The following is a 25,083-nucleotide window of genomic DNA, read 5'->3' as shown; positions in this document are numbered from 1 at the left end:
TTTCGTTCTTTTGTTCCAATCAATGTGACTTGAAAAAAGCAGTGTCTGGAGCTAAATTAAAAACCATCGATTTGCCATATAGGCCATTACAGAGTATTGAGTAGAGTTCTGTACTCCAGCAAAAATTTAAAAAATAAAATCCAAATAAAATTTAATTCTAATAATAAAGGAAAAAAAGCCCATTGATTTGGGGTCTCAAATACAATCTTATTAACATGGTAATAGTCAGCAAAATATTTTTGTTGGTTCTAGCTTTTGAGATCTACTCAGAGCTTCAAGTTCTCCTTTCCCTTTGGTCATTGTTTCCATCTTGGATTAAATATTGAAGCCCACGTGATTGCCCACATCAATTGGCTGCCAAAATAAAGTGTCAGAAAAGGATCAGCTATCAACAGTAAGATGGAATGAGGAATTCTTGAATGACCCATAATTTCATGCTAGAAACACTGTTCCCAACAAGATGGACTACATGGGTTGTATCTAGCCCCTGGGAATTGCCCTGAGCCGGGCCTGCTAATGTTGAGAAGGCTGGACAAATATGTTAATGACCATTCAGCAAGAGTCCAAGCTTCTAGCAATTCACTGGGGACCCTCACAGACAGCCCAACTCCCTGATAAATGGTCATTGCCAATTCTACAGTCTCTCCAATGACATAGGGCAGAAAAGCCTGTGCTCTGGAGCTCATCAAACACCCAACAGGGAGTGACTTCACCCCCACTCCTCCCAGGCATGGGATGGGAATTCACGACCATATGAATCAATCTCAAAGGCCAGAACTCCTGACATGTTCTGTGCCTTCTAAGAGTAAGTGTTGCTGAAAGCCAGAATATTATTTCCATGTGGATAGAGGTGATGGGAGGGCAGGCGGATTTGCTTCAAAGTTTAAGCAATATGGAAAGCAATGTAGAACATTCCAACTGCCATGGGAGTACCTTGTGGTCCATTCTCTTTTCTCTTATTCAAACGTTAGCAAACTGTCACCAGTGCAGACAGCACATTTCTCTCTCTTGCATTTACAGCCTTAGTCATAGCTCCCTCCTTCTACTTGTCAAAATTAGGGCTCCAGCCAAGCTGGACAAAGACATCTGCAGAGGTGTCGGTTTCTCAGAGAGTGGGACAGGACCGTCAGCTTCAGGCACGCTAAGTAAAAGGCAGATTCCAGGGCCCACGCAGAACCATAAAAGTCCCTAAAGTTCTAAAATTAGGGTCTCCTAGATCTGCATGTTATCAACCCACGGACCCACAAGCCCTATTAACAACCTTAGGGAAACCAGAGTCATCTTACTGGAACATTCTTTGTGATTTTAGGTCAGGGGTCTTTCTCATGCCTCCTCTTTGGTCTTAGGTGGGGAGAAGAAATGGATGCTTGGAGATCTCTCATTACCAAAACCTTATAAACCCAGGGAGAAAAGTTGGAGTCTGGCCTCATTCACATGCTGGGGTGCCATCGTACCTGGCTTGCTGCCCCAGCTGTTTTAATGAGAAGTTAGTGTCCCTTTATTCCTCTCTCACACACTCCCAGCCCTTTCCTAAGGCCCCTTTGAGGTTACCAGGACACCATGACTAGTCTGAAATGGCAGCAAGGCTATGGTTGGCAGCTGAATTCTCATCGGTATGAATCTAAGGACACTGCTGGGAGGACTGGAACATATCCATTATTATTACTGCATTCATTTTCCCACAGTGTCATCAAAGGGTCTTTAGACAATTCAACAGATTGGAAGAAACAACTGGTAAGGCCTGAAAATATTCTTAATGTCACTACTGGACAGGCTTTGTGTCTTAAAAATCCATATGTACCCCATCAGTCCAAACTGGGACTTGAGAATTTTAACTCTTTCCTGTGTTGACAGGCTGACATTCTGACATTGTTTTTTTGGTTCCTGCCTCAGTGGCCATATGACAGTCTTCAAACGAATAATAACTGTCTGGTACTTGAGATTCTTCTTGTTTTTATCCAGATTAGTTTTAACAGCGCACTCGGAAGTCAGAGGGATGCAGAGAGACGTGTCGCAGGCCATCCCCACTCCATTCAGCTGCCCTGACACCAGCCTCTGTGCCTATTGAGAAAACGGGGTCAACCCTTCCCCTGCACATCCCCATTCAGTCCAACGTCTGAGGAGGTGGAAAGTATATTTAGCGCTGGCTGTCCCAGGGCTTTTCCCCTGTGGTCATAAAGGCAAATAAACCCTGAGTTAATTCTTAGTACGTGACTCCTGCTACAGTGACTTTTTTAAAAAAGAAATTCCTCATCTAGGCAAGAGCCACATTTTAACCAAAGATTAAAACCATATTTTTTTTTCAGATGAAATACAGGGCAAGGGGGAGATATGAGTCTAATGTTTGTGGTCTTGGTCAGATAACCCAAGAATTTGTCTTTGATTTAAATATGATTTTGGGTTTTCCCTATGCTTTTAAGATTTACCTTTGTCTTATAAAGGGACTAGGATAATTGTCTAGTCATTCAAAAGAAAAGATAATGATAATATTTTGAAATAGTGTAGTATCAAAACCATAAAGGTATTGGAAGAAAATATAAAGTTATATTTTATAATCTTTGGCGGAAAAGATATCCCTAAGCAAAATCAAAGTTCTAAATACCAAAGTAAAACTGACGACTTTGACTACATACAAATTAAAACCTGCTAGGGGCAAAAAGCGCTGTAAGGGCTTCCCTGGTGGCGCAGTGGTTGAGAGTCCGCCTGCCGATGCAGGGGACACGGGTTCGTGCCCCGGTCCGGGAAGATCCTACATGCCGCGGAGCGGCTGGGCCCGTGAGCCATGGCTGCTGTGTCTGTGCTCCGCAACGGGAGAGGCCACAGCGGTGAGAGCCCGTGTACCGCAAAAAAAAAAAAGCGCTGTAAGTTTTTAAGACAAATGTCAAGTGAAGGGGGACACTATTTACAACATATGACACATGAGTTGATATTTCTATACATGTAGAGAGCTGAAAACCAATCAGGAAAGGATAAACACCCCAACAGGAAATTAAGCTCACAAACAATTCACAGGGCAGAAGAGGGGAGGGAAGGATGGTCAAAAAGAACATAAAAAAGATGTTTCCCCTCACTAGTAATCAAAATAATGCAAATTCAGTGAGATCACTTTTCACCAATAGGATTTGAAAGTATTAAAGTGACAGATAATGTTCAGTGTTGATGAGCAGGTGGATAAAGGCACACTCGTACCCAGTTAGTGGGTACATAAATGAGTGTACTTTTCTAAATAGTAATCTGGTGATATGTTTCAAAACCATCAGGGTGCTTACCACTGGATTCAGAAATTCCACTTCTAGAAATTTATCCTGAGGGGATCACCAAACATCCTTGCAGAAATGTATTTACAAGGATGCTTGTCACTGCCCTGTTTAATAGACAAGGTTTAAATGTACATTTGGGGTGGGGGATGTATTGTAGTACCTACAGTATATTATTATGAAGTTTAAAAATAGTAGTAATAGATATGTAGTAATAGATATAGTAAGGGCTATATTAATAGATATAACATAACTTTTATGATATGTTGACCAGTGAAAATAGCAGTGTAAAATATCTATACATAATAAGAACTGGAAATGTACATAACTGTAAAGATTAACAAAAAGGTTACTACCAGTTATCAGTGGTGTTGCCCATTCTTCTTCCTCCAAAATTTTATACACTGTCTGAACTTTTTCATAATGACCAAATACCATGCTCATAACCAGAAAACAAAAATAAAACTAAACATGATTGTTTTTATTTTTGAAAAAAAAGTTAACTTTTTCACGAAAATGAGAAAATCTTTATGGATAGAGATACTTAGCGATAAGAAATGTATAGGACCAAGAAGGAAAAAGGAAATTTTGAAGTGTTTCCCTTCATCTTGGGAAACTGAATGCAGAATCTAGATCTCCCGAATTGTATAGATTTTCGCTTTTTCTGAAACCTCACGTTCTACTAGTACAGAATTCTCACTGATTTGCAAGATGGAAATATAATTTGGCTTTCCCAGGTTGTCACCACTATTGGCCTGTTAGGTCACTTAAGAAAAACCTGACTGACTGCTCAGTAGTTTTGGAAAAAAAAAAAAAAAGCAGTCTCCCTGTGTCACAGAGCGGCTGCCTCCCTGGCAGTGAGTGGTCATGGGTTCTGTAACAAGGACCTGCCAACCTGTGACTCCAGAGATAACGCTGAGCTATGGGTTGCAGAGTTTACTTGCCTCCCTGCCACCTGCTTTATGGCCTCAGTCTTTGTTTTGTGACCCAAGGATACACGTGCAGAAATAAAAGCAACTATTGCAGGCTGAAAGAATAAAACTCTTTTAGTCTTTGAAATTCTACATTGCTGGCTGTTTCTTATGTATCTGTTTTTGTTGGGTTGTTGGTTTTATTTTTGCTAAATTCAGTCCAAGATGATATCAAAAAAAAAAAAAAAAAGAGGCTTTTTTGCTTGCATATCTCTGGAGTCCTCACTGGCCTCTGGGAGGAACTGGGACTAGGTAATGAAGAAGGAACTGACTCTCGGTCAATGTTAAGTCAAATCAATGCCAACCTGACTTTCCTCAAAGTCAACGGGGCAGAGTAGTTCCATTACAGGTTCAAAGACTTGTCTGATTTCCGGTTTGTTTGAAAAATCTCACCTAACCTACCGTTTACCCTGCAAAACCTTGTTCTCCTACTTTTGAAAAATTATTCCAGTACAGTGATATAATAGCCTTTCTCAAATCACAGGTGAGAGAATTTCTTAAATAAAATAACATCCTGTTACACCCTTTTGGAAAACATTTAAAACTGAACTAATGCTATATGTGGCAAATTATGTCTAGAGATGAATAGCATGTATTCACCTGGGAAACAATATGGGATCATAGTTCCAAGATAGCTACATACCAGCAAAAAGTTCATCAGAAAGCTTAAAAGTTCCTAAAAGGAGTGAAGAATCTAAAATGTTCCACTTTTTCAAAAATATTTTAAAAATATGTGAAAAGTGTTCTCAATGAACGCTGTGATGGGAAGGTTTCGAAAAAGAGGAAGTGACAAAGAAGGAAAAGGAATGAGCAGAGAGAAACAACAGTGATTTCTTGTGTTCTCTACCTGGAAGCGGTACCCAGGGCAGTGATCCAAGCTTGGAAAATTCCAGCAAAAAAAGAGAAAGGGTTTTTCCTGGTCACTAGAAAGTAAATCAAGGGGAGAAAGATGCCCCCATGGATGATGAGGCCGACAATCACCGTGATCATGTACATCCCCAGTTGTCTAGCAACCACTTCTAAGTCCTTGATTGCAATGATCTTCCCACAAATTAGGCAGGCGATACCTAGGGGAGAGTACCTGAAAAACATAAAAGAAAATAAAAAAGCATTGAAGAGCTGGTGATGGGATTCAGAATTTAAATCAGGACCCTCCTTCATACCACACCCTGAGGAAAACCCTTTGCATTCCTGTAGAGTGTTGCCAAAAGAGGACTATGAGATTCAATAGATGTTATATTTTGCTTCCGACTAACTGCATTATCTGAAATATTTCCTATGGACCTGGTGGCCCCTGCTTTGTTGAAAAATCCCAAGGCAAACTTTGTTGCTCAGGTAATTTTTTAGGGCTAAAGGAGACATCATTTACCACCTCTTAAGTAAGCACCAAGATAAAAGTTGAGAGACACCCAGGTTACATCTTTGAGAATCTTATTTGATTTCTCTGTTCCAGATCTCCTTCCTTGAACATTGAGAATAAACTTAGAGCTTCTCAGAAAACTCATTAGAGTTTCACCAATTTACAAACACTGGTGTTTGTAGATAGTGCTTTGTTTTTGCCTTGGAAGGAATCTAGGAAATACATTGAGAGAGAGAGAGAGAGAGAGAGAGAGAGAGAGCTGCCCAAACAAGAAAACCATCTGAGCCAAGAAGCATGTTTAGAAAAATGTGGTTTTATTACTTCCAAGTCTGAAAGTGTTTCTTTCCATACCTACTCCAAGAGTAATGCTGGCTGCCATCCATCGTGTTTCAAGAATATGGGGACACATCCACACACTTAATTCTTACAAAAACCCTAAAACCAAGGAATCATTATGCCTGTTTGGCAAACGAGGAAATTGAGGTTTGGAAAAGTTAAATAACTGGCCCAAGACCATGAAAACAGGAAGGAGGAGGAGAATAATCTCAGATCTGTGAAACTGTACCACTGGGGGTTTTCATCCCTGCCAACCAAACCACTTCCTTGAAGGAGCAATTGTAGCTTTCTGTACATAAGCAGACAATTTGTTCTCTACCAATCTATCCTAAAATAGACTTATTTTATATTTCTATATTATTATTAATTTATAGCGTGCTTGGAAACAATCTACTGTTGCCCTCACTCTTGAGTCAGCTAACCATGCTCTCTCTCGCCTTGGGTATACTTTTTGCACGTTTGGCAACACCCTTTTTTTATTGCCTAATCCGGTGGTGTTGGAGCATGAACTTGTTCAGCCTGTAACACTTCTGACTGAAATGAAAATGTTTGTGGGAACGTGGACACCTTATTAAGAATTATGAACATATTTGAAAGAAAGACTGTGGGGCAAATGAAGTCACGCTCCCAGCCTGGGGAGGGGAGTCAGGAAAAAGAGAGGGCCAGCAAGCAGATTGGGTGGCTTTTGTTTTTTCAGTTGTTTGGAGCAAAAGCACTTCCTGGGTTAAAGCAAAGCCATGAGGAGTAGACGAGAGTCATATACACGATTACACGAGACACGGAGCCTGTCCAGCCACTTACCAGCTATATGACCTTGGTTAGTGACTTATTCCCGTTTTACAGATGTGCAAGTCGAGGTGTAGAGAGGCTACCTGCAACCTCATGGGATTGCTGTGAGGATTAAGTTTTTGAACATGCATAGGTACGCACTATCAAAAATCCCTCCCCCATCCCTGTCAGTGCCATTAGTTCTCTGACTCCTGACACAGGAGTCCCTTGCAGGTTCTGTTTTCCCCATGTCCCCTCATCACTTATGCGTAATGAGTCAAGTCTGAGTTGAAGAGGTTTCCTAAGGCATCCCACAGGCTACTGCCACCCAACTGCACATGTTTTTATGTGCAAACTATTTTCTCAAGAGGAATCTTCTCCTGAAAGAGCTGATTTGTAACTGACACTAAGTAGTTAAAACATGAGCGTGGCTACTCTCCCTGAGGAGCATCTAGCCTGTAGTCTCCGTTTCTCCGTTCCTGGAGGTGAAGCCTGGCAATATTTGAGGGCTGCTTTCCCGGGAATTAGGGAGTCAAGTCATTAAACCTTCGGCTTTCCCACCATTTTATATTATCTTGCTGTGCCCATAGTCACAACATCTCATAGATCAGTCGGGTGGTCTCAGGGGCCAGCTCTGTGTTCCCTGCGATTGTAAACAACTAAGCAGAATGCACTTTCTGATAAAACCAACAAGCATCTAGCTTCATAAACCAAGAGACTAATTCTTTCCCAAGCACCAGTCACCCCTTAAAGATGTCCAGAAAAACACAAATACGAGCTGTTTTGGGTGCCATTCAATTTTCCTGCTCTTCTAGGACAAGCGATTTGTAGAATGGAGAGAAAATGTGTTCAAGGCTCTTTGCCAAGCAAGACCAGCTATAGAGACCCCTGGAGGACACATCTGCCGGAGCCCAATGTTAGAGAGAGGTAACAGGTTATCTCCAGAGCACTCAGCTCGCTGGGAGAAACCTGAGTCCCCAATATCAATGGACAGTGTCATTCAAAGGCCGGAAGGTAGAGTGTTAGGGTAAATAAATATGGCAAGCAGGGGCCCTAGTTAACCCAAACACTTTGGTCTCTGGAACTAGAATGAGCATTAATTAGGACAGGGAAAGAGGCTTTGTTCTATGATGTTTTTTAGGGTCATGACTTCCCTGCACCTGTTTTCAAAGCAGGTAGCTTAAGCCTCCACTCAGGAGCTGGAGCTTCTGAGTTCCTGGGTTTCCATATGAACGAATTACCTTGTTGAAAATATACTCAATGGAAAAGAAAAGGCAAATGTTCAGGGCTCAAGGTCACCATTTAAAGTTTCTGAGATGAAGCAAACAAAGCCATAAACTAAAGTGCATAAAGAGGCTGAGAGCTCCGTTGAGTGTTCTGAAGCCAAGTGATGCCCAGTAATTGTTGGACCAGTTTCTAAATTAGAAGGACATAACTACAGAGCTGGGAGAGGGAATGGCTCCCTTGCTGCCCTGAGACTGGCTATATCCTCAGCTCTGGGCTTCATTTTCAAAACCACTGATTCATCCAGGACTGGCCTGTGGCATCTTTTTCTTACCGTTGCATCACCCATTCTTGCCTCTGCCCACTTTGCGCCTCAGTCCTTGTCATCCTAAGGTTCCAGCCAAGATGCCCCCTCAGGTCTGCTCTCTACTCCACAAACAGACCCATCCACAGCACTAACATACCCTGAACTCAGTCAGTGCATCCATAGACTTCTGCCTCAGAATTACCTGGCCTGCCCGAAACAACATGGATCCCCTGGACCCACCACATACCTATTGAGTTAGAATTTCCTGGAGCTGGCCTTGGGACATTTATATTTCAAACAAGTTCCTGGGTAATTCTAATGTGTTTGGAAATCAATGTTTCCAAATAAATCAATGTTTCCAGGAATAAAATCTGATCTGCAACTGATGAAATACAGATAGTCCTTGGTTAGTCTTTGGAAACCATTTACTTTATTTAGCTGCATCTTATTCAAGGCCTTTGGTTTTAACCCACTAAAGTGATAAATTTGGGACTTTCAGGCATTGGACAGATGGTGGGCCAGACACCTGGAGTGGAGGTAAGTGGAGGGACTTTCTCAGTCCTGCCATAAAGCCACTCTGCTTCTGTCCCACATGCTGCCAACAGCAACACCACTCTGCCAGTTTGGGACAGATTTCGAGAGAACTCAGAGTTGCAAGTCTGTCAATAAAGGCTTAAACAGGGGCCTCCCTGGTGGCGCAGTGGTTGAGAGTCCGCCTGCCGATGCAGGGGATGCGGGTTCGTGCCCCGGTCCGGGAAGATGCCACATGCCGCGGAGCGGCTGGGCCCGTGAGCCATGGCCGCTGAGCCTGCGCGTCCGGAGCCTGTGCTCCGCAACGGGAGAGGCCGAAACGGTGAGAGGCCCGCGTACCGCAAAAAATAAAAAATAAAAAAATAAAAAAAAATAAAGACTTAAACATACATTCCAAGAGTTACCTAAGGTGCTCTCGGTACTCAGGGTAAGGAAGTAACACAAATCTCCATATTCCCAGTCCACTTAGGGAAAGGTTCTGGGTATCCAAGGAGTGACTTTTGCTGGGAGTTACCCTATGAGGATTAGAACTTTTCATCAGGATACAGTGAAAGTCAGTTCATGGAGCCTCCAGGCTCCATTATATCACCAGTGCCTAAAATTGTTGTCAGCATGGCAGAGGTGCTCAAAAGTATTTAGGAAGTGAAGGAATGAATGGATGGATGGGTGGACTGGTGGATGGATGGATAGTGGTGGTGGTGGGTTAACTGGGAGGGAGAATTGAAAGAGTGAGCAGAGATTTCACTTCTCACTTTATGTTTCTATGGTGGTGAGATTATGAAAAGTTTTACTTTCTATTTAAGTTTTGCAGATTTTGAAAAACATGTTTTAAAGCACTTTGTGAAAAAATGAGGATATGAAAATCACACTGAAATGAAGGTTTTTCTTATTTTTTGGTGATTCAGAGGGCTTTGCGGGGGCTTCCCTGGTGGCACGGTGGTTGGGAGTCCGCCTGCCGATGCAGGGGACGCGGGTTCGTGTCCCGGTCCGGGAGGATCCCGCATGCCGCGGAGCGGCTGGGCCCGTGAGCCGTGGCCGCTGGCCCTGCGCGTCCGGAGCCTGTGCTCCATAACGGGGGAGGCCACAGCAGTGAGAGGCCCACGTACCGCAAAAAAAACAAAAACAAAAACAGAGGGCTTTGCGGGATTCTTAAGGAATTCACAAATACAGAGAAGCAAAGGGTTACAGATTGAATTGATAATAATGGTAATTACAGTGTAACAACAATAATAATGCTAGTTCATACAAAACGCTCAGACAGGTCCTGGCACATAGGAAATGCTCCATAACTATTGGTCACAATTTCACTTAATTCTCACAGCAACCCTATGATACGGATTCTATGATCAATCCATTTCACAGATCAGGATGAGGGGTTTAGAGTGTTTCTAACTTACCTAAAGTCACACAGCTAGTAAGAGGAGGACCCTGGGTTCAATCCAGTCTGAGGTCAGATGGAAGTTGATTAAGGTAATGCTTCTCTATAATTCCAATTACTTAGGCTGTGCAATGAGTTAACCTCTGTGCTTAAGTTTTCTCCTCTGGAAAATAGGGCTCACCAAAGTACCTATTTTTGCTAGGTATTATTGTGAAAAATAAATGAGTCAATGCATGCAAAGTATTGGAATAGTATTAAGCATACAGCAGGAATCTGGTAAATCTTAGTTGTGATTTAATAATAATTATAATATTATTATCTTCTCGGTAATAGGTACAGGACAGTAATTGAAAAAGAATTGAGCATATAGCAAGAATTTAATAATTCTGTTATAATTTTATAATAATTATTGTTAGAATAATAGTAATGTCCTCAAAGATGCATTTTGCTATCACTACTCTTCTTACTACCACGTAGAGAAGACTATGAAAGAACTCTGATGATTTAAGCTTTGAGGGTGTCAGTTAAGGAGTGGTTGGTTGTTTTATCCAGAACCTTCTCACACACATCGTTTTCACTTGTTGATGAAGCAGCTAAAGAATGAAAGAAATGTGTAGGATTGGCATCTCACGTCATATTACACCCTCCGGACGGTTAGCCTAGATGAGGTAACCCAACAGCTGTCAGAAACTGTTCCATAGGTCTTATTCCTGACTCACAATTGCTCTTCATCTCCTGGGATATGATGCTAAATCTTTAGGATATTTGGTTTCAGTGAAGAGGAAACTTCTCGATCCACACCCACTCCATCCCTGCAGAGAAGGGAGGCTACACTTTATCCCATGACTCATCTGATTTCCTAGAAGATTCCCTCTGCTCCAAGGGCTCAGTGGAAATGACAGTGGTATGGATAAAGGAAGGAATCTTCATACATTACCCACATCGCTGGCGTCATTATACAGAAAAATGGACTGCATATTTAGAGCTAGGGTGCTCACTCTGCTAGGAATTTTAGGAAATGAAGGCAGATCCTAAGGTTTAAAACCAAGAGGCCTATTCTGCTTCGTGTATTACCATTTATTAATCTCTCAGCAAGCTCAGAATGGATTTAAAAGACTTTAAAAATATTTTTACAGCATGACCTCGTGTGTGACTTTAAGTCTTCACACAAAAGAAATATTCAGAAAACTAGCATTGACTGGGAAGTTGAAGAATCAGTACAATAATCGAAAAGAACACACTATTGCACTAGCATCCTTTCCATGTTTCTAAAGTACAAGAAAGCAATGATCAACACCAGCCAGACCTATTAAATACGGTTCATGAAATCACGGGAAACATCTTCTTGATCTAGGACCCTGGGGCCTTCAGCTAGCCCCTCGTTCCTCAAGTTTTAATAAGAATTTACTACAGGCACATCATCATGTTTGGAGATAAAATACAAGTCGAGAACAGATTGTGCCCTTGTAAGTTGGGAGTAAGGGTCAAGGAAAGGAAGAAGAGAGAACGAAGGTGTAATTTCAGGGGAAGACACATGGAATCGGAGGAGGACCAGAGGAGGAGTGGGGAGGCTGGTGGGGAGCACAGGGAATCTGTAATGCGGAATTCCTGTGGCAAATAGAGCACACATGTGGTTTGGCCTTATTTCTAGGCAGGCATACGGGACCGTCATAGGGGTCTGAAATGAACGTATGTAAAAATCTTTCTGTCTGATAGATACCGGACACGAGAAGTTTCCAGTGACTGGAGGTGACACAATTTCCTTGGTGAAGGAGAGAACACCTATGCTCTGGGCTACCCTATACTTCAGAACCACTGATCATAAACACACATGAAATGAAGTGGAGACAATATTGCTTACATGATTCAAACAACAACAAAAAACCCCCACCCGCTTACATATCAAAGGTTTTGATATCAGCATAAACCCCAGCTCTTCCTCTCCCTAGCTATACACTCTTAAGCAAGTTAACTCACCTCAGTGAGCCTCAGTTGCCTTTTCTGTCACATGGGAACCATAACACCATCTTTGCAGGGTTGTGGGGATTACATTTGATAGGTATGAAGCACTCTCATGGCTCTTGGCAGATAAGAGGAAATCAATAAAAGATAGTTTTTATGATGATGGTGGTCACGATGATGTTAAAGAATCAAGATTTAGTGTCTCTGGACCAGTTTTCTCTGCTGTAAAACCAGAGAGTGGGACCAGATTTCCAAGAGCACTTACAATTCTAATCTTTTGTGATTTCACTTTTTCTTGCATGGCCTGAGAACTGCCTTTTCTTTTTATATGAGTCACGAGTAACCCAGGTCTAAGGTGCATTGCTTTTGGACACCAGAATACTGGCGCAGTGGTTCTCCCAGACACCCTGGGTCATGCCATATCCCTGAGATCTTGGCCCTGTCTTGGTGTAGTGTATCCTGATACCGCTCACCTTCAGGATTACTAATTGGTTTTTTCAGCTTTTCTGTTCTTTCTTTCTTTCTTTCTTTTTTTCTTTTTTACGTCTTTTCTTCCAGGGCAGGGATGGAAGGGGCCATCCCATTTTATGTAAGGGGCCAAGTACTAAATATTTTAGGCTTTACAAGGCTACGCAGTCTTGGTCACAGCTACTCAACTCTGTCTTTTCGCACAAAAGTAACCCTTGACAATACATGAACAAATAGGTATGGCTGGGTTCCAACAAAACTATTTATGGGCACTGAATGTGAATTTCACATAATTTTCACCTGTCGTGGAATATTACTTCTCTTTTGATTTTTTTTTTCAGTCAAATAAAAACATAAAACCCATTCTTAATTCACGGGCCATACAAAACAAATGGCAGATAAGATCTGGCCCACAGGCTATAGTTTTCCAGCCCAGTTTCTAGTGAAAGCTCCAAAAAAGAGATTTGCATCCCTTTCTCAAAGTCTTTCTGGAGTGCCCTTTGCTTGGTTCACACCTGCCCACTCTTTCCTGCTGGGAGGGCTCCAGTGTCCTCTGGCAACCCCAAGGCCATCTCACACGCCACCACCGTGAAGTAAGAACAAGCCCACTTACCACATGATCATGATCACTAGCTTCATTACAATCTCATTCAAAATGTTGAAGAATTCCACCATCAGCTTGGCCTGCTCGCCCATCTTCCCCATGGCAATGCCAAAAGCAATGAAAAACCCTATCAGACCTGTTGGGTGAATCACAGGACACAGAAGGACAAATTACCAAGTATGTGTTTCTTCTCCCTTGTTCATTACTATCCCCCGCGTATGGAGCCACATTCTTACCACCTGTTACCCTATGAATTAGGCATTAAAAGACAAAAGCATTACGCTTCACACTTTTCCCCTGGATAATTATGGCTTTCCTGAATCCTTTCCACACAAGCAAGTGGAAATGTAAGCAGGTTAGTTCCTTGCAGAAAAGGAATTCATTTTCATTCCAAACTGAAAAGTACTCTCTTCTCTCTCCTCCTCACTTATGAAATCATGTGGAAGCAGATTCCATTAGTACATAGATTAAAGAAGGAAGGCTTGTTGGGACTTGGGGATTACCATGCAAACTTTGGAGCCAATATTAGAATAGCAGAGACCAATTAGCCAATTCAGTCTCTGCCAGGGTTGTGTCTGTATTAGTTTGGTGTTATCCCAAGTTAATGCATGGCTGGTATGTTTCACTCTAGGAAAATCCTAAACATAAAATATTTTTCCTGTTGCTGTGTGCCTAATTGGAGAAGGAGGAAGAATCTCGAAAAATCCAAGGGAAAGCAATGAAAAATCCAAAACAGTTGGGAAACCCCAAATGACCCAATTTGTTTGGATTTAACCTGTTATTTATTAATTCATCGTCATTGTTTCCATGGTCAAAATGGTTAGAATGCTTTCTTTTTTATTGTGTTTTTTTTTTCAGGATCATAAAGTGAGAACATAGTCTTTGTTACTTCCTTGGCCCTCTTCTCCCTTCACTTGATATCCCTTGACTTCCATCTAAATGCAGCCCCCCTCCCCCCAGCCCCCAGGCTCAATCTAATCCCAGGCCAGGAGGATTTGAGGAACCCTGTTCCCACCTCTTGATGCTGGCATCATATTGCACTAGGTCCTGGACCAAGCCCAACAGCCAACCTTGGGTCTTATTTCTATGTTACCTTTTACCTCATTCCCTGAGTATCCGTCCAGGGAACCTGCCTGATACCTTAGCTCCTCCAAGGCAAGATCTGGCTTCTCTCTCCCCAGAATATTTTCTCTGGCTCCACTCTGTCCCACCCCTCTTCCTCGGCCTCTCACCCTGGAGTCTCACCCAGACCCTCCCATGGCTAACGGATGTCCCTGTTACTGCCTGAAGGCTCTCTGGATTTCTGATAACCAGTCATCATGCGCCCCCCAGCTCCCAATCTGTTATTGCCAATCTTGGGGCTCCAACGCTGAAGGCTTGCATGGACTATAAATCAATGTCATTGTCCCCTTGGCAACAAGCCCTTGTTTGCCCATTTGACTTTTTCTCTGACCTGCAGTACGGGCCATCCACTCTTCCCTCTCTCTCCCTCCTCTCCTTACACCTACCCTGTCCCAGTTTGGCAGACTTCATTTCCGGTCCCTCCCTATTCCATCCAATTTCCTATTGCGTCCGTCCTTTTATGCCTGCAGTCTTGAGCTGTATCAAAGTAAATGATAGCATTATAATATGATTCTCTTAGGGGAAAATTCTTTCTAAACCTCTGCTTTTACCTTTTCTCTAGTCACCGAAACCACTCACCTCCCACACCAAGCACACGTTAACCCAGACTGTTCAACTACCCTTTGCTACCCTCAGCAAAAAGAATCTATCACTTGCACTGAAATTGTTAATCCTCGGTAGTTAATATTTCCCCTTTTTAGCTCTTGGCCAGAAAGCTTAACTAGTGACTTATAAGTGAGTTATTGGCCATAAACACAAAGGCTTAATGAGAATTAGCATGACCTAGAATCAGAGTGACAGAAGAGAGCGACCCAGTTCTGTGGTAATGGAGGAAATCAAATTCAGGCTCTCGTCAAGCCCATGGAGAGGAGTTTGCTAGGTGTGTGGTGAGCAATAATCTGTGAACATTCTGGCTGAGAAAAGCTAGTATCACTTGGTTAATTCCATTTGGAAATTTTAAGAGAAAATGTTCAAGGTCTCAAGGTCCCCAAGAACTAGAATAAAATAGCTCCCCTGGCAGGGTCACCAGGAACGGGCCATCTCTATGAGTGTAAGAGAGAGATGTTGAAAGGAGCTGTCTCTCACAGGAGTTGATTTAAGTGGTTGGGATTGAAGTAGAGCCCAGAGCAGTCTGGAGTTTTGGGGGGTAAAGAAATGAGTCTTTAAAGAAGTGGGGGCCAGAGCCAGGATTTTTCTCTTCACTCTTGCAATGCTTGATCCTTGGGACTTTCCAAAGCCGAAAAACAAACCAAAACCAAAAGGCCACCATCTCCGCCCTTGGAAGACAATGGAAAGAACCTTATTTCAGCCATGATTTGTAAATGGGAAGTTTCTCAACAATCTAACTTCCCTTAGCTTTCCAGAGCTTCAATTTGCACTTGGAAACCCACAGCCAGCTTGTGCATTTCCCTCTGTAAACACTGCCTCATTGAAGTCGCTGGAACAGGGGTGTTTCATTTGAACAAAGCCCTCTTAGACTTGGTCACTGGGGTTGAGAGAGTCGTGAATTGTGTTGAAACTCCCTGGTACAGCCAAAGGTCATGTGACTTCCCAGAATCCACCAGAACTCTGGAAATGACCACAAAAGTCTTCTGAATGATTCACCCCAAAGCTCTGGCCCCATTACTCATGGCCACAGTAGAAAATAGTGGGGCCACTTTGACCATAGGGTTTGTGGGGCAAGGGGATTTGGGAATGCCTGAAAGGGTCACAGATATCTGGACAGTGGGAGAGAAGAGCCACTCAGGGTTGGATGCTGAGGATATCTGCAAACCCTCCTTCTCAGAGGAACTCTCCTATCTTCTCCTCTCGCCTCCCACTGGTTGTCAGCCATGTTTATTGATCTTCTGTTGCCTGGCAACCCGGTCAGCTTATCTCTTCCCTCTCTCTCTGCTTCCTGCCAGGTCAAAGAAAAAGACACTTTTCACTGGTCGGGCAATCCTTCTCCCTCCGCCTCTGTTTCTCCACCGTTCTGGATAAGTAAGGAGAACGGTTACCAAATTTAGAACAAACGAAAAGGACTCCCAGGTAAAATCTGAATTTCAGAAAAACAATGAAAAACATTTTTTAGTACAAGTATATCCCATGTAATATTTGGGACATACTTAACACTTGAAAATTATTTGTTGTTTATCTGAAATTCACATGAAACTGGGCACCCTGTATTTTATCTGATGCCCCTAGCAAAGAGACAAGGGCATTTGATCTCCTAGATGGTAAAGTGAGCTCAACCTTTTCTAAACAGCTCTCATTCAAATCCTTAGAAATCTCGCTTGCGTGGATCAACATACTTCTTCCACATAGATCTCCCATTTCTCCCAGCTTATGACCAAATGTCTTGTCTTGGGACACCATTCTAACAGTGGATGGGGGTTATTATGGGTGGGGGAGTGAACCCGGAGGGTGGATGGGGAGTAAAGTGAGCAAACTGGAGTCACCCACACAATGGGGAGTCTCTATCCCCTGTGGGGTGTTTTCTACTGAGCCACTTAGCACTCCACCCCCGGCCTTTAATGATGACAGCGGCTCACATGATAAAGCATATGGCGCGTACCATCGTGCCTACGTGCACAATCTCATTGAATCCTCACAATGATCTACAGGAGAAATGCCAACCCCATGCCCACTTTACAGATGAATCTTGAGAAGTGGAGGAGCCAGCCCACGATTAGATAACCGGTGAGTGGTCCATAAGGGATCCAAACTGGATACAAAACAGTCTAACGTCAGAGCCAAAGAACCCCTGGGATGACACTCTCAGAAGGTTCCAAGCTCACTGAAATCCCAGAAAGTTAAGCCAGACAGTCTCCTTTTGACAAGCTCGTTTTGGCACCAGTGCCAACACTTTCGCTCCTGATAGCACTGCATTTGTTTACAGACTGTGAGGGCTGGGGTGGGACAGCCCCCATGCCTAGCATAGTCCTGGGACAGACACAAGGGCGCCTCAAAAAGAAATGCTTAGGAAATGAAAGGATTGGACATGTAACTTCATGAAATGGAGAGTCAGAGAGAGTGACTTGCCAACACCACGCAGAAAGTGGGGGGAAGTGCCCTGCGAACGTCAGTCCCCTCGCTTCGCCCATACCCCAGTCCAGCTGCCACGTCCCCACGTGCTATTGCTCCTGCCGTCTCCCTCGCCCCTCCCCTCTCAGTTTTCAGTCCCAGTGACCCTCGAATTCGCTCCCCAGAGACAGCCTCTTGCTCCACCTACAGGACAGCAGGGCGATCGGCTTTCTGAGAAGGAAGCCAGGATGCCTAGGTGCTGACCTGCAGGGAAAGCTGGCCACGTGGCCCCGGCAGAGGCACCTCCCCCAAGGAGATGAAGACCAGTGTGCCTACCTAAGACATTCATGCCGTCCTTGAACTCCAGGCCCTTCTTGATAACCACCTGCGTCTCCTCAGGCGGCTCAGTCACAGTCTCATTCAACAGCGAGAGGACAGCATTGGTGGCATTGCTGTCCTCGTCTGATGGAGTGGCCACCAGGACTTTCTTTGTCACTGTTTGAATCTAATGGAGTGGGGAAAAAAAACCATAAAGATGAGAGGTTTGGTGTAAAAGGTCACCAAAAGCCTGGCCGCTTACATAAATGTTTGAATTCCCAATATGTCAAAAATATTATAATTAAGAAATGGCCAAACAAGGTTATGAAATCGGGGAATATTTTATATGTTTGTGCTTGACAGAGTGACGCTTCATGGCACAAATGCAGTGGGATACGACTGTCCTCATCCCACGATAATGACGGGATTTATAACATTCTTTTGTAACTACTATAAGCAGTGTGATTGGTAATGGGACCCAAGCTTCAAGTTGAGGGATGCCTGTCTGCTTGTTTCATTCCCGTGGAGATAGTAGCAAATGTGAGACCCAGCTGGATGCCCTGCTAGCCCCTGTGGAGGGTCCTGGATCTGGTCACAAACAGGAGGGCAGGGGTCTTGTTGGAAGTCAGATCAGCACCTCATGATCCAGGTGATTTGCTTCTCCCTGCCTGGTTCCTGTCGCACGGAATCTTCACAGGCCCACTCTCACTGAGGCTCCTCCCAGAGCCTGGCTCTGCTGGGAAGCTCCATGTAGCTGCCAGCAGCCCCCATGGCAGGGTCACTGGCTCATACTCCATATGTAAGGTGGGAAGACACCCACTCCTTCGGGGCGGTGGTGCCAAGCCTTGCTCAATGTTCCCCAAGCATCCTTGTGCAAACGGCCCCCTAAGAAGCTCTCACGCTATTCCTCGACATCTGGGGCGGCCACCCTATTTTTAAAGGTGCCAGGCACCCTGCATGCTGTGAAAACTCACGTCTAAGCCCCGAGAAACACTACCTCCAGGGGCATTAAAACAGAAGTCATGCAGAATCCTAGAACGTCAGTGCCGGCACGTAGTAGGCGACAGATGGCTGAAGCCTGAATAGATACAGAAGAGGGGGCATGGAGAAGTCAAGTGGCTCATAGACGTCATAGAATTATTGGGAGAACTGGGACCTCAACTCAGATGCACTGACCACCACTGAGGTCTTTCACCACCTGTGTTGCCTGATAAACTCTATGGACCCAACCGTACAGCAGCTGGGCCCGAGAGTAAGCAAGGCTGACCTGACCAGCTCTCCTAACTGGGAGAGAGGGAAGCATAGCATTCCCTGAGGCAAGGCAGGTACTCTGTGTTCTAACCTGGCCACATGCACTTGTGCAGGGAGAAGGGCAGCCCCAGCTAAATGGGAACGGGCAGTTCATTGGTTCCCTTGGTCTGGGCAACGCTGGCACAAAGAGAGAACGCAAGAAGGATCTGAAGGGAAGCTTCCATGAACAACAGAGTCACCCTCCTGGGGACAAAGTGGGGATCAGAGCCAACTGTAGGCCTATCCTGAGAAGGCTAAAGAAGCCAAAGTTCAAGTTCAAAGGAGTAACGGCCATGGGCCTGAATAAATGGTGCTTCCAGGAACAGGGGGGCGGCCAGCTGCTCCACCTTTGACAACTATTACTTCTTGTTTCAACAGGAGCCCCTCAAGGCTCACAGGGATGAGTAACTAACCCCAGGACAGACAGCTAGTGGTTTACTGAAGCAGCATTCAAAATGAGTTATGTTCAGCTCCAAAATCTAGCTTCCAGAGAGCACGGCTCAGCAGCTGAGTGGAAGGTTGGACGACAGGCCGAGTTCTCTGAATTCTCAGTTCAAGCCTGTTTGGGTTGAAGAACCCCAGCTGGCTGCCAACTCCAGTCCGAGCCACCAGGGTCTCTCACCTTAAAACCTGCAAAAGCCTGCTCAGTGACTCACCTCCTCTTCCTGGCTACCTGCGATCCCCAGGTAAGTAGCTACCTGGAGCTCTGTCTATATCCAGAGCTACCAGGTTGATTTTTTAAAAGTAGAAAAACAGGGCTTCCCTGGTGGCGCAGTGGTTGAGAGTCCGCCTGCCGATGCAGGGGACACGGGTTCGTGCCCCGGTCCGGGAAGATCCCACATGCCGCGGAGCAGCTGGGCCCGTGAGCCATGGCCGCTGAGCCTGCACGTCCGGAGCCTGTGCTCCGCAACGGGAGAGGCCACAACAGTGAGAGGCCCGCGTACCGCAAAAATAAATAAATTAATTAATTAAATAAAAATAGAAAAACAGTCATCTCCTTGCCTAAACTCTTAGAGTAAGAACCAGAGTTTGACCCTGGCCTGCCAGGTCCGCCTGCACCCACTCCACTCCCCAAGCAGCAGCCTTGCTTCTCTTCTCACCAAATGCTTGCCAACCTCCATGAGCCTCTGCCCCTGCTTAGCGGGCTCTTCCCCCAGTTCTCCTCAGGCTGGATCACTCTTTTTTTTTTTTTAATAAATTTAATTATTTTATTTATTTATTTTTGGCTGCGTTTGGGTCTTCGTTGCTGCGCACCAGCTTTCTCTAGTTGCTGGAGAGCAGGGGCTGCTCTTCGTTGCGGTACGCGGGCGTCTCGTTGCGGTGGCTTCTCTTGTTGCAGAGCACGGGCTCTAGGTGCACAGGCTTCGGTAGCTGCAGCACGTGGGCTCGGTAGTTGTGTCTCACGGGCTCTAGAGCGCAGGCTCAGTAGTTGTCGCGCACGGGCTTAGTTGCTCCGCGGCGTGTGGGATCTTCCCAGACCATGGCTTGAGCCCGTGTCCCCTGCATTGACAGGTGGATTCTTAACCACTGCGCCTCCAGGGAAGCCCCGGGCTGGCTCATTCTGACCCTTTATCGTCTCAGCTCAGACGTCTCCCCCAGTTACTAGCCCATCATCCTGCTCCAGCTCTCAGAGTGCACTTACCTTAATTTTCAAGTACCTTGTGCGTTTACCTGACATTTGTTCTGGTCTATCTCCCCACAGTCCCTGAAAGTAAGTCAGCTCCACTGAGCAGGGACCCCGACTGGTTCATTCTCTGTGGCATCCTGTGCACCCAAATATCGGCCAAAGGAGCAAACCCAGTTCAGTGAATTCCCCGGAAGAAAGGACCCCATGTGGTCACTCTCACTGGGCCTGATGAATGTGGTCAGGCCACACCTGACAGCCCGTTGCCACCTTGGAAACCTCACCTTGGTTCAGAGTCAGCCCGAAGCAGTGAACAGGAGGCCTCCCTGCTCTCAGAGACACAGGTCCTGCCACCTTGGGGGAGGAGCCTCTGCACTGGAGACAGCACGCCTTTCTCTTTATGTCTCTGTGTCTAACTCTGGTCCTGAGGCTCCCTCCACCCAAGAGAGGTTATTTGAAACCACTCCCAGCTGTACCCCAAGGGCACGGAAGGCATCACCCGGCACCCTTTCTCTCTGGTAATTCCATGTCACCGTCAAAGAGTTCCCTTTCTTCCAACCCTCTTCAAGACCCTCCTAAGCCTGTCGACTGCACCTAGTTTAAGCTTCCTTTCCTCTGGGCTGCCTGGAGTCTGGCTTAAGGAAGCTGCACCCTCCCTCACCCTGCAGTCAAATATTCCACATGATTACTTCTCTGAGTGATCTAACCCAAAGGACCATGTCTTTGGGCTTATAGCTGGAGGACTAAGGGCTCACTCCTCAGATGAATTTTGTCAGTGGAGGGGTGGGTCCAGGGCAGGGCTGAGGCAGGGAATGGCATGGTCCTCTATTCTAGTGTCCCCCAGTGCCCCTTGCCCTGGGGGGCACTAGAGATTGCCCATCGACCAGACAGGTCAGGGAGCATAAGCATGGCTGACACCACAGAAATTCACCCCAGCCCAGAGCAACAGCTCTGGGTGCTGCCTGCTTCTCAGTTCTGCCTCACTGACTCAGACGAAAGGGACTCCTTCTTGCATGGAGCGTGGTCGTGATGGGGCACAGAAGGGAGGCCCAAACCTGTCACTCCCCGTCCTTCCGATGCTACCCCTACCCCCAGACTCCTACCAGCTCAGCCTCCAGCTGCTACAGCTCCAGAGCGCTCTTTCCAAAACGTTAAGAATAGACTTGGCACCCGGTTGCGTCTATCACCCCAAAGCAAGCAAACTCATCTTTCTAAGCAGGCTGGCTGAGGGGCAGGCACATTGCACAGAGAGGGTACCGGTAAGCACCCCTTCCCTAGCCTGGTTCTATTCACTCTCCACCCAACTTCCCCTGCCTGGAATGTTTCCTTTAATATAGCTCCTTGCTACAAGTGCCTCTGAAGTGGTATTGGAAATCAGAGACCATATTCCAGATTTATCCAGAGTCAACTGGGCTCAGCGGTGATGGGCAATGGCACTTTGGGGGCAGCTGGGAATGCAGACTTTTCTTCTCTGCGACCTGTTTCCTCAATGTATTCTTCTGTGATTCCCTGGAAATGGTTGAAGGAGGTTCCTTGATTCTAGTTTACTTCCAACCAGAGTTAATGTGAACTGAGGTGTACTCGAACCTAAACGTAGGTCTAGACAACAGGCTGGTGAGGGGGGCCTGGGCAGCTAACTCAGTGGTTCCACTTGAAAGAGGCTGGGATCTGGGACCCGGGATATCTGGGACTCTTTGCTGCAGTGCTTGCACCTGGACAGACAGCAGGATACAAAGAAACTATAAGGGACTAAAAATAACTGCGTACATGCGCAGTTGGGGCAAATTATGAACAACCAGATACAAAAAGACCCAAAACCCGACTGCCACTTCTGAGGTGTCTGGAGCAAAAGCAAAAGCTGCACACAGCACCACCAAGGGGGTGGGCACGCCACCCAAGCCACCCCTCCCGCCTGAGCCCTGGACCCATCCTCACCCTCACCCCATTTAAGGGACCAGCTTGCCGGCCCTGCCCCCCACCCCCAGGGAGGGAGCGAGGGAAGCTGTTACTTGTTTTCGCTGTATGGCAGCACAAGTCCAAAAAAGCCTTGCCTGAACTTCTCGTCTGGCCTCTTATCAATTTCTATTGATTAAAGAGTCCAAGAACCCTGGTCGGTAACACACCCAGCAGAATCAACTGGTTTTAAAAGTCGTGTGTTAAAAACTAGATATGCCTGTGTGCAGCTGGTAGGAACATATATATCGATACAAATTTTGTAAGGCTATTTTTGCAACATCCAGCAAATTCAAAATATCAACTCTTTGGCAGGACAGTTTTGCTTCTAGAATTTATCCTTTGGAAATACTACACAACAATGAAAAACGAAAGAGAGAGATGACGCTAAAACACTGTTAAACGAAAAGGCAAGGTGTAACACAGTATGTACGATGCAGCACCACCCAAGCTGAACTTTTTAAAACTTTATGCACACGTACACACGCGTATGTGACAAAGAAAATATATAGGAGGAAACATGAGTAGCTCTAGGGAAGCGACGTGGGGACCTGAATTTTTACTTTATGTGCATCTATAAACTTTCCAAAATCCTCATGTATTACTACCAGAATTTGACAAATACCCAGTCCCCGGGCCCACCCTGGAGATTCTGATTCTGTAGAGCACGTGCATTTTTAAATGGACCACATGTGGTTTTGCTATACTGCTAAGATCAAGAACCACTGAGTACTCTAGAGAGTTGTGGGCAAGGGTGATCAAAATGTCCCCTTGGACGACACAGAGACAAGAACCAAAGAGAAGAAAAAGAGATCAAAGAAAAAAAGGAGAAGAGGGATCCCAGAGCTAAATGTTATTAAGTGTACTGCAAAAGAAAGGGAAGGTTAAAAAAACAAAGACAACACGACTCCAATCCTAAACTCCTGCCCCAGATGACCCCATACAACCCCTAGGCAGAGTATAAATATGAAAAAAATTACCCCCCAGAGCTGATTTGTTGAAACAGTCTCTAAGTTACCACCTTTGTAACTTAGGAGTTTGGAGAACAATGGATATCAGAACTCTAGGTTACCTGCTGAAAACAGGCTTGGACAAGGTTTTCAGGGAAGAGATTTCGAATAAGGTCCAGAAAGGCATCCAGGCTGGACACTTCATCGTTCTTCTGCCCAGGCCCCAGCTGCTTCTTGAGTTTGGGGTTCCCCGGGTGGATAGCCAAGACCAGGATGACCCCCAGCACCGCAGCGATGATGGTCGTGGACATGTAATATACCATAGCTCTCGTGCCTAAGCGGCCACTGGCTTTAGCATCCAGGCCTGACAACCCTGGATGGAAAAGAAATCCAGAATTATTAGTTCTATTATTTTCCTGTTACTAGCCCCTCTCTGCATACCTATAACCAACCCTCGGCTTCGTATTACTCAAACGTATTAATGGTTAATTAAAGCTTCTTCACCTGAATATTTGGTCAATTCCACAGTTTACAACTCAATTTTCCAAGGATATTTTTGAGATTCTAGAGAACTGGGGAGAGTTGGAGAACATCTGGTTCAGGGTTTATAAACTGGTTGGTGACTACTTTTTGTCAGTCTGCAAGAGTGAGTTAAAATTGAATACTCTCTTCAATTTTTAATTCTGAGATTATGTCCTTCCCAATTATTTGATATTAAGATATCCTTTCTTTATGAAGTGGTGGTCCTGGTACATGCTAGGTTTTTTTGTTGGTTTTAATATCCTCGCTTAGGAAAATAAAAGATTGGTAGCCCTGTGTATTCAAAACGTCTTTTGAATACATTACTGGTCATGAAATCAAAAGTCTGGAAAAGTGATTCTAGCACAGCCTTCTCATTCCCCTGAGGTGAAACTTGATGGATACCACATTTTCTGATCTCAAGTAGGGATGTGAGAACAGGTGCACAAAACACCCAGCATGGGTGGGAGCTTCATCTATATTTCAGGAGCTTCTGTGATGGTTAGCGGAAATTCCAAGCAAGTCACAAAAACTCCAGCCTTCATTGGGTTTTTTTTCCAGTAGTTTCTTCATTTTTTCTACTTCCTGGTTTCAGTTCCTGCTTTTACTAGACTGAGAGATGCAACCCTTTCTGGGGATCAGTCTTTTTTGCTGTGGGGGAGGAAGTTATTACTGATGTTAATAATTCTCTGAATGAAGCTGACCCATATGTGACACGTTTCGCCTTACAACCTGAAGTCTAATTCTGGCCAACGGAAGTGAGGTTTCCTTACCAGGTTGGCCAGTGTACAATCTGTTAAACAGGCATGGAGAACAAATTTTCTCTGGTTTAAAAAGGAGCATTTAAAGTAAAACATAGCTTCACTCAATCTGGGGCTGAATGATAAGATCCTCCTGACACTGAGTCCTAGCTCTTTCCCTCACTGGATTCACTGATCAACCAGCTGTGAGACTGTAGCATCTGAATCTCTTGGAGTTACCAGAGCTTCACTACCTTCATAAGGTGGATGGTCCAGAGGTACAGCTTTCTCAAGGTCACCCAGCCTGTTGGCACCCAGATATAAACCAAAGCCCAGTTCTTCATCCCTAACTCAGAGCTTAGCCTCTAAACTTCATCAATTTATACCTTGTTTGAATA

General features: G+C 45.0%; 1 protein-coding gene across 1 annotated transcript in view; it reads right to left on the bottom strand.

Moving 5' to 3' along the window:
- SLC1A2 (solute carrier family 1 member 2) overlaps positions 1 to 25,083 on the bottom strand; it is a 59,169-nt gene that overhangs the window by 31,392 nt on the left and 2,694 nt on the right. The window contains exons 3-6 of the mRNA XM_022583638.3: positions 23,549 to 23,799; positions 17,628 to 17,796; positions 13,176 to 13,302; positions 5,076 to 5,309 (exon numbers count right to left, since the gene is read on the bottom strand). Of these exons, the coding sequence (XP_022439346.1) occupies positions 5,076 to 5,309; positions 13,176 to 13,302; positions 17,628 to 17,796; positions 23,549 to 23,799 (781 nt within the window). The remainder of the gene's footprint in view (positions 1 to 5,075; positions 5,310 to 13,175; positions 13,303 to 17,627; positions 17,797 to 23,548; positions 23,800 to 25,083) is intronic.

This window comes from Delphinapterus leucas, chromosome 7 (genome assembly GCF_059928025.1).
Source record: "Delphinapterus leucas isolate spDelLeu-1000000601 "Yukka" chromosome 7, BTC_Dleu_Yukka2, whole genome shotgun sequence".
Lineage (NCBI taxonomy): Eukaryota > Metazoa > Chordata > Mammalia > Artiodactyla > Monodontidae > Delphinapterus > Delphinapterus leucas.
The sequence above is the reverse complement of the archived record's forward strand: the minus strand, read 5'-3'. Positions and strand labels throughout refer to the sequence as shown.